Here is a 17,584-nt window from a genome sequence, read left to right as displayed (position 1 = left end):
CATTTACCGATAAATTTAACATAGAGTCAAATATGTGTTTGTCTAATAAACTATTGTCTAATAAATATTCTCTACAAGTCTCTAATATGATGAAATAAGACTTCAACAAATTGTTTCCATTCTGTCTTTCTACGTTCAACTATAATATTATACATCGATAATTTCGTAGAGATATAATTCTGTTTTATAATTCACGGATATTAAATTAAAATAATGCATAAATCAGAGAGAATTCATAGTTCGATTTTTTATGTATGTTAATAAGCTGCATCATTTCGTGAAGATAAAGGTAACTTTGTATTTATGATATAATTTTCCGTTCACACGACGCACGATAATTCATGACGAAACCACTCGTTTTGACGATATGAAATTTAAATTTATGCTCATTATGTAACTATCAGTTGTCCGTGAACAGAATACATTTCGTAACGATTAGAATTCAAAATTATAAACATGTGCAAGCAAAAGCTTGTTGCATAACTTAAAATAAAATCAAAATGTTCTTGTTATGTGTCTAATCAAGGACTGAATATATTTGGTGTTATAAATTACTGTGCACTTCTTTTATTCTTAACCTTGCAAACATTTCTTTCATTGCAAAATAATAGATCTATTTTCACATACATTTCACACTGCCTAAATTTATTTTAACGGCAGCTTTTTAGCTTTGTTACACAATAAGCGACTAACCATAGGCGTATCTATTTGAATTTATATCGATGATAGTTATATCAATGAAATTCTTGACGCATCCGATGTTTACTTAACGTGGATACGAGATATATTTATAATAGAATATATAGATAAATAGAATCTTCTTCTCTCCGTCTAGTTTTTTAGTATGTGTAAACATGATTTAGGGAACAAATAAAAAATAAATAAAATCTTGCATGAATTTCTCGATAATGCGAAACGTAGATCCTTGGCTGTGACCGAATGATACGTCAATAAGATCGTATCACCTTGGTCATATTCCGAGAGTACTAAGTCCAGTAACCTTTGATGATTTTATTAATCATTACTTCGAATCGTTAATTTTATCTAATCATAAATGAATGTTGCGTAAATAAGTAATGAAAATTATTTTTGTCGAATCTTTACCCGGCCATCTCACAATTCTTAAAATATAGGATAACGAACGATAACTATGACTATCAATTCAGCAGAACATTTGCAGTAAAGAGAAAAAAAAGAATAGATAATCAAATATACAGTTGCGTCAAAGATATTATCATGAATTTACGTAGCGTATACATAAGCCAAAAAAAAAGAAATTGTCACTAACGGGTGATGTTCCAATTGCGCAATGCGATATAATTCTTCTATGTTGTTATAAACTACATGAATTGCGATAAGCGGTAAAATACAGAGCAAAATATTTTACACACAAGAGTTTAATCGCATTCGATGTCATTCGCATAAAACAAATAAATTAAAATTTCTATTTGGATTATAATCGCCATTCTCTTGATGAGCATTAATAAATCTTAATGTTCGCAATTCCAATCGGGACATTTAATGCTCGTGTGCTTTTTACGCCGCGTTTGTTATTGTCTTTATCAAACATTTGAAAACATGTTTTCAATCACCAGTCCACTCATCATATTTCCGCAGCTTTCCCGGGTGTTAACTTTCTTATGCGCTTTGATAAATATTATTAAAATAGTCAAGCAGGGTAAATATTATTAAAATAGAAGACTATTGCTCGATATAAAAAATTAATATCTAAATCACACAAAATTTGCGGAAAGAAAATTTTTTACCAATGTAGTTTACCTTTAATAAGAATTTTTTACTAAGAAATTTATACTCCTCTAAGAACATATTGCGCAATCAACGGTTTTGTAACAAGAAAATAGGAACAAGATAGATTAATTGGAAATATTAATAACAAAATTATCTTTTTACGTACCCCTTTTCGAATACATCGTAAAAATTGAATTTTTTATGTAATAAGAAATTCTGTGTGGGTGTGTGAGAGAGAGAAGGAAAGTTTGAACAATAAGTTAGAAATACTAATGGCATAGTTGTCTCTTTGTATTTCTCGAATATATCGCAAAGAAAATAGGGAAAAAATTTATATAACAAAGAAACTGAAATAAGATTTGCCAACGATAAATTGCAAGTACACTAATGACGTTCTATGTTGTCTTGTGCTCTTCCTCGACATCGCAAAAATTTATTTTTCTAATCTAATAGGAACTGAGAGAAGTAAAATGTGTGTGTGTGTGTGTGTGTGTGTGTGTGTTTGTGTGCGTGTGTTTGTGTGCGTGTGTTTGTGTGCATGTGTTTGTGTCATGTACCAACGATAGATTGGTGAAACTAATGTGTAATATAACACTCTGCTGCGTCATATTACTTTGCCGCAACATATATGTATGTGTTGCAATCAAGGTGAAAGCAGTGGGATACTTCAAGGAAGGTCAAGCAGTGGGATACTTCACGAACTATAGAGTATATGCAGTGTATATACTTCAACTTTTTTGTATTGCCTAAGAATGAATAGTTATTGAGCGTGTGTTACTGTGTTGATACATCGAAACGGATATTCTAAAATCAGTTCCATGAATTACAAAATCATCAGCGGTGGAAGAAATGAAACAGAAAATATTGTAAAGGGAAATGCCCCCATGATATAGAAGGATTTCTTAGAAATGGAATCTCTGAAACCTATAAATTCATTTAGAATATGATGAAATATATCGCCCAATGTCCACTCTCATTATTTGCTGGCTCTCTACTTCTCTCGCTATCGTGTCGTAAACTACCTAACATCTTAAACATGCTTCTAAAACATGTTATTTTTCAAATGTTATTTTTCAAATGTTTTTGGCAATAAAAAAGTAGAATTTGGTATTAAGTAATAGATTTCATCATAATTCTAAATGAATTTATTTCCATCTCTAAGGCAGAAATCCTCCTATACCGTGGGCAGCATACTTCCTTTGTCTCTTGAATGTAACATTCCTACATTATTTCCTTGAATTATAATATTTTTAAACATATTGTATAAATAAATTCTATAGAACGAGAACGATGATAAAGGTCGATATTTACATATTAGTTTATATATATATATATATGATTGTCTAAAAATGTTATAAGTGAATCATAAAACTGTATTAAATAGCATCTTGAAATATTTCTTAAATAAAAACGATTATGATTGATGACAGACAAAGAATACACGTTCTTCCACATTCCATTATTGATAAAATAAGCAGTCAATTCAATATAAAATGACCGCTTAATATTTATTGTGTAATTATGAATCATGATTTATTTTAGATGTGAATCATTGATTATTGGTCGACAAAGCAACATTATATTTCAGCAAGTGTGCAATAGGGTTGTTGTTTCTGAAATCACGTTCCAATTTATAATTTCTGAATTTATTGTGCAAATTATAGCAATTATAGCAATTATAAACTTTTGTATTGTATTAATTATTTTGTAATTATAGTAATTATAGAAATTACAGTACTATAATAATTATATTAAATTATTATACAAATAAGTTTTGTTTGTCATTAACTTAATTCGATTAAATAGTAATAACCAAAAGTTATCAGCTCCTTTTATTTCGATAAGTTTCAATATTCATATTTCAGTAATCATATTCAATAGTATTCATAAATATTAATATCAATTAGTGACTAATATTATTCAATGGAAACGTTTTTTACAGTTTTACTGCTTCCATTATTTATTTTAATGATAACTAAATTTAAATCTCTCTCTCTCTCTCTCTCTCTCTCTCTCTCTCTCTCTCTCTCTCTTTCTCTCTTAAAAATATTGTAACAAAAATAAATCCATTTCATATATAGAATTTTATATATAGAATTAATTAAAAATATAGCGGTATTTCTGTTTATTTGATTCCTTTTGCAAAAAAGCTCTTTTTTAATCAATTAAAAATACGAAAATTATTGATACATTACTAATTTCTTTTGCTTTTAAAAGGAAGTCGCAATAATATATTGAAATAATTATATAATTAATATATAATAATATATATCATTATATACACATTAGAATTATATTAATCATATTAAAGACATTTTTACGGAATTGTGTCAGTTTGAAGAGAAACAATATCACTGAATCAGACTTACGATTGCAGATGTCAGTTTATTAATTTTAATTACAGCGTCGCACGCGAATAGAAGAAATGTCGATCGCGCACTTTCGTAACTATTGATTTTCGTGACTTTTTACGCATACAACTTGCGAAACAACTGCGAAGATAGAATTCACATATGTCACAGAATAACGAAAACTGTTCAAATATTAACTATATGACACGTACGTATTTATTGTTAGATGTATTCGTCAGCGATTACGGGACAAAGGAAGATATGGTCGGTGGCCGACACAAATCAATCGATCGTAGAAAACATCGAATGTTATCACTATGCATTCCGCGATTTCGATAAAACTGCTGGAAGGAGTTTCCTCACGATACGCTTTATTATTAATGATACTCGCATATCAAAATCTCCTCGGGGGGAGGGGGGAGGAAGGAGAGGGATGGGAGGCAGGAAAGCATTTAGGACTATGTCCTCTTTAAATACGCTGCATTGATAAGCAAATGATGAGTTGTATGCATAGAATGAGTTGTGTGCGCAAAGTTCAAGAGAGATCCGGACAGTATGAGCGAACGTTCACAAGCTCGACTTTCGTATTGAAAACAATCGCGTTACGTTTCTTTCCGTTCCATTGTGATCCATTCATTTTCAGCATTCACTTTTCTTTTCGTTGGACTATTCATGATATATCAATATTATCATTGATCCTTTTTTTCTCTTGCATATATTAATAAATAATGTTGGAGGCGATACGAATAAATATATTTATATATATATTTATTTTTATCTTCATATACAGCAGATAAAGCAGGATAATTTTAATTGGTATAAACAATTTTAGTTCGTATTGATTGTGTTCTCACATGTATGGTCTAAAATAAGATTCTTATCGTTTGTATTACGTCACCTAAATAGAATAAAACATTGTTTCCTTATGTATACCGATTATTGCGAAGAATATTATTAAGGTCTCGGCTTTTCTAAAGACTTAGGACATTCATACGGAAGGATCTATTCATACAATAGATTCAGGTTCGACTTCCGATCAAGATAATATTTTTCGCAATAAATTTATTTACAGTTTTTCAGCACATTTTTCTAATATGATGCTTGATTTTTTTTGTTCTTACTCTATTTTTTATTTATAATAATGCACACAATATTGCTTTAATTAATGTGTCATTGAAATAGTTTATGATCACTAATAATGTTTGCTAGTCCACGTATACCGATGGAAAAAAAGATAATAAAATTCTTACACATAATGAAGTTCTTGAAGATAATAAAAGTTTGGACTTCGACCCAATGCTTACAAGTTACGTTCATCAAATATGATGGACTTTACTACCTCTTACCAGAGAGATGACTGAATCGTTCAATACTTTTAAATAATTATACAAATAATTATTATATATAATTAATCCTTTAGCAATACGAATTTTATTTTTTTTTCTCCAATAGGGATCTTCAAGAAACAGAGCAAACTTTTTATTGTTTCAGAAAATATAAAAATCCGACAAAAATCTATAAGTATACTTGCTGTAACAATGAATTTTTACCAGAAAAGTCAAATTGTATTTTATATAGCTTTAGACAGATTTAAATTCATCTATCAAAATTTGCCATCAAAATATCGATGTGCCTTTAAAAACGGCAGAGCGTTGACTTATTAAGTTTTAAACGTTTCATTTCCAATTTTTCAGTTGAAAAAAATAATCTTTGAAACTAAAAAAATATTTTTTGTTATTGCTTATGTAAATTATGTTAATATTTTCAGTAACATTAAAAATGCTTCTTATACAAATTCTAGTAATACTGTGACATTATTAATCATACAGTCAAGTGTTATTAACTTAACATATAGCAATATGAAAGATTCCAATAACTATTTATTTCATTTGAACAAAAAAATGAGGAACGCTGATTACTCAATTACAGTAATTAAGTTAATTGTAGCATTTTATCATAGTGTAATCGATATATAAGGATTCTTGCATTTTTACTGTAGAATAATTTACTGCAGAGACGATTGTACGTTTCCACGAAAATTACCGTTAAGTTATTGTTAATAATATTTTTAAACCGTAAAGGAATGCACATAAGAAAAAAATTTGTTCCACACAAAAAAAGAAAATAAAAAATAACATCTACGGATAAGAATATCCAATTCACATTGATAATCCATTGTCCATTTGAAAATTAAAAGTCATTGACAGATATCTTTTTTATTAAACAGATAAAAAATTAATATGATTAGTTTTGCCACGTATATCATACCTTCCGCTCATTTAACGCATATGATTCAATTAAATAAAATGAAAGAAAATATAGAACTGAAATGGGTTAAAAGATCAAGACAGGAAACGCGTGAAGATGATTTATATTTAATTTTAGATTGGCGGACACTACTTCCTCTCTACGTTGCGTGACAACCGCGATATGAAACTGTGACCATGTGATTTATGCGTATTGTTCTTATTTAAAACTGATTAACATCGATAAAAAATATAAGGACGTAAACACCAAGAAGTATCAATGACGCTGTAAATCTATAAATATCATAGAGGAGTAGTAGGTATCTTTTGTGTACCTGCAAGTTTTGACTTCACTTTGTGCTGAGTAGTTAAGCAACTGACTACTCTTATCACCAAAGTATATGTATATTCAATAATGACCTAAGCAATCAATTGATGTTTGTGAGACTGACGGGATGTAGAAATACGAAAACGTTTGAAATATCAATGAGCGCTCAAAGTTATTCTATAAACGCGTAAGAAGATATTCTCAACTGCACGCTTGTTTATAGATGTATTTTTAGCGCGAAGCTTGTCGCATGCTTCACAAAGCTTCCGATCAAACAATTTAAAGTCCGATTTAATTCCTCTCGTTCGAAAACATCATCAAAGCGGGACAACGACCTTTTTCTAACCACATGGATCCCAGTCGGATCATCAATTATCTGAAAAAACTCTCTCATTTAGGAATAGCAAACTTTGAAGCGCAAAGAAAAATTTGATTCGCGTTTGTTGACGATCCGGAATATATCAAGGCGTCCGAAAATCAATATCTTCTCACGGAAAATAGCAGAAAAATTGCGAGCGTTCATATTTTTCAGCAAGCGACATAAATCCCCCTCCTCTCTCTCTCTCTCTCTCTCTCTCTCTCTCTCTCTCTCTCTCTCTCTCTCTCTCTCTCTTTCTCTCTCTCTCTCTCTCTCTGAAGACAGAACTTAAGACTCTTTCTTGAATATAAAGACTAACTATGAATATCGACCCATCCTGTATATTTCAAATTAGTCAATAACATGTGGCGTTCTGAGAGTAATGTTTTTGATAGACTTGACAGCGAGAAGAAAATATAGGCTTTTACCATCCGAATAAATGAATTAATTAATGCAGCAACGCATTTCCTTTGTTTTCTCATTTTTTACCCACCAAGTCTTTCACAACTCACGTGACATTTCAAACATTTCAATGTATAGTATTAATTACGATGAAATTTGTTTAAAAAAGTGTCAGTTAATTAACAATAATAATAATAATAATAATAATAATAATAACTTTGAGTGTTCAATCAAATTGTCAGATGCATACTACCTTTTTTTCTCGTGTTGAATGAATACACGCTTTATGTGAAACTCAAAATGAGTCAATTATGTGTCGAGGGCGTATTGATAAATCGACTTGACTTGTAACTTTTGACATTTAGCAATCGCAGTTTCTAGCTACTGGCATCAGAGATAACATACTGCTGAGATAGCATTACACGATATATACGTAGGAACGGACGATGCGAATGTGTCGAACGCAGAATGTGAAAGTATAAATTTCCTTTCACGATAATACATCTTTTTCTCCTTTTTCTTTCTTTCTTCGTCTATTTCTTTTTTTTTTTTTTAATTTACGTGGACTGCTTGCTCAATTGCAGAATAAAGTTGCAAGGTACGCGCGTTATTAAGTCACAATTGTACTTACGACATGCTCCGATCAACACTCGAGCACTTCGATGATTGATGGAACGCGCAGAACGCGGACCGTTCGCGACTGAGGATAAAGTACTAATAAGCACTAACTCTCCAACAAAGCCGAAGACCCAAGATGCTTTTCTTCCTCACTCTCATCCAAACCCCCACCCCGCATTGAGTGCGACACGCATTTCAACCCTTCTCCTCTCCTGCAAGCCACTGATCTTTCAGAGTTGATTTTCTTCAAGTGCAAACAGCGGAGCAGTTTTGAACCTTTTTATCCTCTTTCTCTCTTATCAGAAGTTGTTATTAGAAGAAGATTATCACTGAAAAAAATTAACAAAGGAATTAACAAATTAAAAGAAGAATGAAAATTTATCAAATTATATGTAATTGTATATAAAAACATTAAACACATAAAGCACTTAAAAATGTACAAAACATATTTAAACATATTTAAACATTTCTTTTTTTGCAGTGATAATTATAAAAAAATAATCCTAATGATGAGATTATGCTCATGTAAGTACATATAAATAAATAAATAATTAGCAAAAAATTTGTTCATTGTTGGTGCTATTATAAATTTAGTTCTCATTGTAGTTGCATCAATAATTGTAATCGTTGAGTCAATTAGATTCGTAACTTGTTTAATTATATCTTTATTTAGGAAATTGTTTTCTTATTGTGAGCGATTAGATGTATTATTCAATAGATATAAGAATTACATTATTTTAACTTCTTATTTACAGCACAGTAAAAAATATATAATTATTATATGAAAAGAATAATTGATATAAATCAGCATTTTAGATTTAGAAATAAATTGAAATATTTACGCTCATGTTATTTCTCTACTTAATACTAAAATAATTGTTATATAATTAATTTAAAAACTTATCAAAAGTTCTTTTTTTTAAATGCTTTTTTTTAATAAAAGAAGATAAGTATATGAAAGTATACTTCAAATATTTATAACATTTAAATAAATGTATGTAAGTACATTTTAAACAAGAAAAGATAATATATGAATTATTTTCTATGATACTATGTGATTTTTTTAACAAATTATGCGCAAAAGAACAATGATGTTTAATGTTAGCAGGAAAAATATTGCATATATTACAGCAAAAAAGGTTATAAAGTATTGCTTGTAAGTATTGCTTTGTTTATTTTGATAAACACACAAGATCAATGACGTTATTTTTTCTCCTTATTTCGATATAAAGTCAAAATATTTTTTATAGCGTAATATTTGCGTAAATTTCTCAAATGCGCACAATGCTCTTTTAAAAATGTAACGCACTTAAAACTAATTAGAATATATTAATCTATTTAAATTGAATATTCTCATGCATCTCATAGTTAAAGATTTCATTACTTTAAATATATTATAATAACGTAATCCACGCAAGAGTGCATTATACTTACATAACTATTCAGTAAACATTAAATAAAAGTATACTGCAAATCTATGTGTGTAAAAGATAACTATAATGTACACAATTGATTTTTCATGTAAAAATAACAGACTATACTGCAAAGCCGGGACTAGGCATTTCGGCGAAATGCCTAAATGCCTAAATGCCTAAATAAAAGAATTCCAATATTTGATCACTTTTCTTGACTTAATGATGACATCAATAATTTTTTATTAACTTCAATTTACTAAAATTTCTTTCACATGAAGCTACTGTTACCGGAATAGTTAAAAATATTCTTGCTGCATCTCCAAGTTTGGATATGATTCGGTTAAAGAATAATCATGAATTAATTTTAAAACATCTAAAATATAAGCTGATTCGAGAAGTATTAATATTGCGTGCTGTTTGAAACTTAAAATTTCGGAAAAAATTTCGTTTGCATTTAGATCGTTTTCATATTTTAATGCTAAATCTATTGTCACATTTTGTAACTCGAAAACACTAATTGTTGATAACTTATAACTTGATAAGAAATCAAAATCTGATGATACTTTATGTAGTTTTTCTTATTATCAATATAATTCAAAAATAAGTTCGATACTTTCATTACTTCAATTTTATACAATTCAAAATCACCGTTAATGAATTAGAATATGTAGAAAATTATATTATTATTTTTGCACCCCTTTCATCAAATTGTTTTTGAGGCAAATGTCTCGCTCGCCACACCTTTGTCCTGGCTCTGCTATACTACATACAAAAATGGATTTAAGTATATTTAAATACATTTAAATACATTAAAATGTTAAAACCCTCAATAACATAACTGTTATATAATGTATGTATTATATTGCATATTGTTAGAATTATAGCATTGATATATGATTACTGTTAATTGGTGCGTTTATTGAGTATATAATAAAGCTCAAAGTTCATATCGCGTTGATATACCTGCTAACTATTAGTCAGCCAAATAATAAATATTATCGTACACATACGTACACATATGCTACCTTTTTTAAAGTGCAAAGTTCGTTTACACACAGGATCGCTGAAAACGGGTAAATCCGGATCTACTAAGTAAGACATTGATTAATTACAGTCAAATGAGAGAAGAATAATTGACTATAATTTGTTTATTTTTTGTGGCTTAAGGCTTAAAAACCTATTGTAAATCCGGGCTAAAAGATCCTGCGTGCGAAATAAAAATAGCTTGCATTCTACTCTTTCCGTTTTTGTCATTCTACAAGGAAAAATTGCAGGTAATACAAAGAGAATATAAAGTAAAAAAGGAACATTTAAATTGTAATTTCAAATGCAAATAAAATCTCTTATATTGGTTGTAGTAGACTAATAGCAAATGCGGCATTTTATGTAACAATAACATTACATATTATGTGGTAGTTGATGAAACATCAAATTATAAAGAGTTAGACTCAAGCATATTCTACAATTGCGTAAGCGTTGTTGTAAGTGGTTATAGTTGTAAGAATTGACTAATCACAATCGAATATTTTCCTCACATTTGACTGTGATTGCAATACACATAGAATTTTTTCTTAGAATTCACCTTGAAAATATGATAGTCATGGGACAACATTGTATTTCGAAAAATTTTATATATAAATCTTTCTCATTCATTAATAAAACTACAATAAAATATAAAATAAGTTTGATTAATTTTACTGAAGTGCATGATAAAAATCTTTAAAATTTTGTATTTTACTACAACTACTATATTTTCAAAATAAATTTAAAAAAAAAATTCTCTCCGTGAATGATTAATTTTTACAATTACAACCACCCAAAGAAAACAAGAAAATCAAAATAATATCAATTTAGTGTCATATTAACGAATTGTAGAATTCAATTATAGAATGAACAGATTTCAATCTTCCAGCGTAAAATAAAATTTTTATTACCAATTTTTTATCTTACAGTGATATCAGATGATTTTATATATATATATATATATATATATATATATATATATATATATATATATATATGCCTCCTGTACGAAAAATTGATTCGGTTTAACAAAAAATTGTAATTTTTTCAAGTGTTCCTCAGATATTCTTATAAATGTTCTCTATTTTAAAATTAATCGTAAATTTTTATTTATATATATTTTTATTTTATATCTACATTATAAAAATTTAATATATGTAAAAATAAAAAAATATATATATAAATAAAAGTATTGATTATAAATAAAAGTATTGAAGATACTAAGAAAGATAAAAAAATGTATAACAAGTTGACTTATCGAATCGTTTTTACGTCATTGGATTCTAGCTATAAGATGTTTGTTTTATCGATTCCATTTAGACGAAAAGAAAAAAACAAAGTCGAAAGAGCGACAATGAGATATATATTAGAATGTTTGTTTAAAGGTAATCTTATATACATTTGTATAATAGTCCAAAGGTAAAGATTCAATCAATGTACAACGTTCGATAACAATTAATTAATTATCCTATAATTTATATAACATCTCAATATTTAGCGCATTATTAAGAAAGCAATTGTGACTTTTTATTATTTATAATATGTAAACGCAACTTTATATTAGAACCGCGATTAATCTTATATCAGACGTATATCCTAACTTAATAATAATATAATATATTCTTTTTGATATTTTATATATTTTTTACTGATTAGTAAAAAATGTTCATGCAACGCATATATTTTTCGGTTATAACATTTATTCGCACATTATACGCAAAATATATTGAATATTAATATGTTAACATCCTTTAGATAATATTAAATATTATTTCTCTCGATTTCGTTATTTTCATTTAAATTTTTTTTTAATTTGATGGAAACAATGTAAATTAAATATTATATAAACAGAATAAAAAACGTGAGCAGACGCATTTTAATCGCATTGCGTCTTAACCTAGCAAACGAGAGTGGATTAAAATGGATTGAAATTTTTCTCTATCCGAGTGCGTATTTTAAATAGCGAATACTTTTTTAGGATTTAATTGAATTTTAGTTGGATTCAATTAGATTCAATTGGATGCAATTGGATTGAAAAATTGCATTTCCTAATCAAAATTTTGAATTAAACAGTATTCACAATGCACAGAAAAAGCTAGTATTATTTTTAGATTGAAAGGCATAGAGATATGCTCCATGCAATTCCTATAAATAAATAAAAATGCATTCAAGATTGAATTCATTTTAACATTCGTGAATCAATATTTCTGAAAATCTGAATCCATTTCAATCCATTCTCCTTTGCTAGGAAAACAACATTGCCAGAAGTCATTGAATTGAAAAACAATATAAATAGACGCTTAAATATAGTTACACCAATCAAAAGAATTAAAATTTAATTGTGTTCGTATAAGCATAACTTGATTTTGTCTATTTTGTCAATTTTAATTTATTTAATTTATATTATTATGCAATTATGGCGTGTAGTAGATAAGTTTCCATAAGATTTTATTATCCTTTTTCTTAGTAACTGTCTTCTTAATAATATTATTTTCGATTTAACTCGCATTTAGTTAATCAGCTAACTGATGGTTATATAGTAGATAACCGCAGATATAGTAATCTGTGAGACTTGCTTACTGCTCTCGATTTCTTTGACGTTGTGAACACTAGATTGTTATCAATTATAATAATTGTTATAATTGGAGACTGCTGAAAATGACTTGAATATTCCAAAACGTTCAGTTTTATATATTATGTAATCGATACAATTGAAATATATATATATATATATTCGCACCAATTACCGCATATTAAAGCTCGTAATTGCCCATTTTTTACTCTATTTTTTATTTGTTTTAATATTTCAAGAGCCCAATTTGAATTCGCTTTTGTTGAAAGATATTATATCTTATAGTTAGTTTGATGTACTCTACTTGTACATACACACTATCATTGCCTCGTTCCTTTCATTGCCTTCGGCATTTTGGCACACTTTTCTCATACCGCTGTTGTATATATACGTACCCAGGCAGCACAATATTTACAAAATATTTGTAAGATTTATTTTGAAATATTTTGTAAATAATTAATATTTGTGTGATTTTAAATAGCTCAGATCATAAATATTTATTATAAATATTATAAAATATTTATCGTCAATATTGTAATAAATGTTATGAGAATAAATAAGGTTGTATTAAATTAATACAACATATTATCCAAGTAAAAAATATCTACTAGAAATATTTATTCTATATTTTAATAATATTTCAAATAAAATTTTATATGAAATAGGTTAAAAAAATGTTTTTATATAATATTTTAAAAAATGAATAAATATTTATAAATATTTATCATAAATATTCTGTGCTGTCTACGTTATATATTATTGCAAAAATAATCCTAGCATTTCCTTTCCTTAACAATTTCATCTTTTCCTTAACAACTATCGGATCTTCATTTGACCTTATCTTTTTCATTCCTTTTTTTCAGATTTTTATTCATTCTGGAATATATATGGTTTGATTATGCGTATTATTGATTATGTTATATTATGCTGAAAAGCATTTATTACATTAATTTAACAATCAGAAAAATGAAGTGAAATTGGAAAATAGTGTGAAACTCTAACTATTGCAACAGTAACTTTTACTTTTGTTAAAACATGCATTATTCTTTTTCATTCCTTCAAATCGCCTTGTGCAATATAGTATATGTACTTGCAATCAGTCGGCGTGTAAAATAAGATTCTATCTAATTATGACACCATTTGCAATTACAAGATTGCAGAATTGTATAGAAATACGTTTTTTCTTCACAAACAATGTATGCACATAAACAATCATGCAATTTTAATATTTGCGTTATATTCAACATAACGCGTAAAAAAGTTTCTTTTAAAAAATAAAACTAATTTTTTAAAATGTTACAAAGAGATAACCATTTAATAGATGTTTTTAATATTATCTGTTTGCATTTTTTATTAAATTAATATTCTGTTTCCGTTTATTATGGAATGAAATAATACATTGAAATAAAATCGTTCATTTCCAACGATTATTATCATAATAAGATGCATCATTGACCAGACCTCGCATTTTTATTATCATGCTTACGTGTTTTTAATAAGACTGTAATGAACATTCCCGGCAGTTTAAATAGCATAGATCATTTATCTATCTGCATAAAATTATAAATAGTAATTAATGTATTTTACTAAATTAGTAATTAATGATAAATTATATTCTTGACTAACAATTTTCTTTACATGTATACAATTACATGTATACATTTCAATAAAGCGATAGAATATATCATTTTCAAGTAAAAATGAAAAATAAAACACACGTACGCATGCATGTGTGTGTGTGTGTGTGTGTGTGTGTATGTTGAATATATAAATACATAAAATAAATGAAAAACAATATGCACTTATTATAGGATTATTTTTTACGTGTTAGGAATATCAAAGTAACGTTGATAGAAATAATGAAAAACTGTACATTTATTTCAATATTGGGTCAATAAAAGTATGTGCATAAATTCTATTATTCAATCATATATTAAAGAATTTATTCATCATCTTGTACAACTGTTGTTTTCTCAGACACATAAAGTCCATCCAAAAATTTTCTAATATCCTTATTCTTCACTGTGGTTGATTGTTGAATAAGAGCAGCTAGAAAAAAAAACATATTATTAAGATTCTTAACTTTATTTATTCAAAAATTAATAATATTTATATAAAATATTTACCTGAACGAGATACGTCTTCTAAGGAATTTCCTTCTATGATTAATTCGTCTTTTTGTTTGCCAGAATTTGCAACAGTGACACCTGGTGCCATTTTGACGCGACGTATATACTTCTCACCCAAGAAATTACGAATTTCTATGACTGTGTTATTTTCTGTAGTCACACAGTTGATAGGAAAATGAGCATATACAGCTCGCATTTTATACTGATAGCCCTTTGTCACACCTTTGAGCATATTTTCAATATGCGAGCATACAGTACGAACGGCAGCTAGTTCTTTCTTCGTACCAAACCATTTCTCTACCTTCAATAATCTTGGACTGACCATCTAATATAAAACAATAAGTATACTCATAAGATATAAATACTAACATTATACATCTTGATGTAAATTGAAAAAAATATTTCAGATATGGATTTATCATTTATGGAAAATGAAGGGGAATCCAAATTCTCATCACAATAAATAAGATTACTCTAGCCAAATTTGGTTAAAATTATAAAAGATTCCTGGAGGATAATTCTTCAAGAAAAATATTATATATTTTATAGTAATAATATTCTACTTACACGAATATCGAGTGCAAGATGTTTGAAAGATCGTTTCAATACACCTCTTGGTCCTTTTACCGTTACCAGACGGGATTTGACTGTAACAGTCAATCCCTCTGGGATTTTTACCGTTTGATTAGTGACTATTTGCTTCATTCTGTAACATAAATAAATTTATGTATTTACATTTGTAATATTAGATTTATACCTGAATTATCATAACAATACAGCACTATAAATCTAAGATATAACAGTAGATTTTCGGAAGTTCTGATAAATTATAATATTATATATTTGTCAAAGGACATCATAACTATAAACAGAATAAAAAAGAGCAAATATTTTGTGTCTTTGAAAAAATATGAATTCCATATGTATACCAGTATTGTTTATATTTTATTAACACTATCTTTTATTAACAAATAAAGTGATTATAAATAAAAATTATCTCGCGACATTAACAAATAAAATATCTTAAAATTGTAATAAAGAAATATTACTGGATCTACTATAGCTGTAATATATAGATCTACTATAATATATAGATAAAATACACCCATGATTCTCAAATATAATAGTTTATAGGTTAGAATAGATTACTGCTCAACATCATATGTTCACATAAATTAACAACAATCGCGTAATTTTCCACAAATTTCCACATTAATTTTTCATACGTAATTTCAATTATATATTTTTATTTAAATAAAATACATGTAATTCTCGAGTTATAAAGAATTATAGACGCACACATCACACCTCGTCGGTACTACACGTTTCAAATTTTGCAAAAAAAATAATATTATCCCACAAAAGCACGAAAAATGACAATGCGAAAAACATATAATATCGAATTATCGCGTTCAACGCATAGACGGATTGATGCGGATTCTATAAAATATTTTCCATCGCGAAAACTTCATACCTTACGGTCCGCCATACAACCAGAAAAGAAGTATTAAGATGGCGTCTCTAACCAATTCTCGTATAATGAACTAGAGGTGGAGAACTATCGATAGCACTATCGATTATTATCAGCTATCGAATATCGAAATTTTTTTGCAGTTTTCGATAGTGATGTTTTTTCCATCATAAATCAATCAAAAATCAATATTAAAGTCTACTGCACGTTGAATACAATGTACATACAATATCCATTGAGAGCTCAATTTTTTCAGACACTGGCCTAGTTTTCACTGAGGATTTAATCCGGATTGGAATGTAAGAACCAACTAACTACAGTCGAATATTTCCCTGTCGTTCGACTGTAACAGGGAAATACTCGACTGTAATTGGTTGGTTTTTATATTCTGATTTGGATTAAACTCTCGGTGAAAACTAGGCTAATAGTTTAGCGGATTCAACAGTCGAGTGAACGCTGTTATTGGTGTATTCTTTTAAATAATCCAATCAGTATTTTAGATTTGAAAGAATACATCAATAGCGGCGAGCGCTCATTCAACTGTTAAGTCCGCTGAGCGCAGCCAATGGTCGCGTCCGTGAGCGTTCGCTGCTATTGGTGTACTCTTTTAGCTCATCCAATAGCAGCAAGCGCTGACGAATCTGTTCCGCAACAGTTGAGTCTGCTGAAAGTTGATTTTACATTAGTCGCTGCATCGCAGCGTCATAAGCGTGTCACAAGCCGGTTCTACATTAGTCACAAATTTGTTGCGACAGCCAATATGAAACGTTGATTTCAAAATCCAAGCTTCAGATTGGCTGTCGCAACAAATTTGTGACTAATGTAGAATCGACTTTAGGTCCAATCAGTTGAACTAGCTTGATGTTTATTGGACCGCAATGTTTGCGACGTCGTGATGCAATTAATGCCTCCGGCACATCAG

The 17,584-nt window shown here is 28.4% G+C and overlaps 2 protein-coding genes across 3 annotated transcripts in view; both read right to left on the bottom strand.

Annotated features, from left to right (window-relative positions):
- Positions 1-9,966, bottom strand: part of LOC105149496 (ATP-binding cassette sub-family G member 4) — a 30,728-nt gene extending 20,762 nt beyond the window's left edge. Inside the window, exon 1 of one of the 2 annotated variants that reach the window (XM_087406518.1) lies at positions 4,119-9,966. The gene's annotated coding sequence lies outside the window, so the exon portion shown is untranslated. The remainder of the gene's footprint in view (positions 1-4,118) is intronic. The other variant, XM_011061945.2, reaches the window with a different exon arrangement.
- Positions 9,967-14,919: 4,953 nt separating this feature from the next.
- Positions 14,920-16,823, bottom strand: RpL9 (ribosomal protein L9). Its single transcript, XM_011061944.2, has 4 exons — positions 16,666-16,823; positions 15,759-15,897; positions 15,189-15,516; positions 14,920-15,111 (listed from the first exon to the last, which is right to left on the bottom strand). The coding sequence occupies exons 2-4, from the start codon at positions 15,894-15,896 to the stop codon at positions 15,005-15,007; spliced, it is 573 nt and encodes a 190-aa protein (XP_011060246.1). The 5' UTR covers position 15,897; positions 16,666-16,823; the 3' UTR covers positions 14,920-15,004.
- Positions 16,824-17,584: the final 761 nt, after the last annotated feature.

The sequence above is a fragment of the Acromyrmex echinatior genome, chromosome 5 (assembly GCF_024713525.1).
Source record: "Acromyrmex echinatior isolate Ae372 chromosome 5, ASM2471352v2, whole genome shotgun sequence".
Classification (NCBI taxonomy): domain Eukaryota; kingdom Metazoa; phylum Arthropoda; class Insecta; order Hymenoptera; family Formicidae; genus Acromyrmex; species Acromyrmex echinatior.
This window is presented reverse-complemented; position numbering and strand designations above follow the sequence as displayed.

Coding starts and splice junctions, on each gene's coding strand:
- RpL9 (XM_011061944.2), bottom strand. CDS start 15,896: ATGAAGCAAATAGTCACTAATCAAACGGTAAAAATCCCAGAGGGATTG. Junction 15,517..15,758: donor ATCTTGCACTCGATATTCGT/GTAAGTAGAATA, acceptor GTTTTATATTAG/ATGGTCAGTCCAAGATTATT. Junction 15,112..15,188: donor AGAAGACGTATCTCGTTCAG/GTAAATATTTTA, acceptor TTTTTTTTCTAG/CTGCTCTTATTCAACAATCA.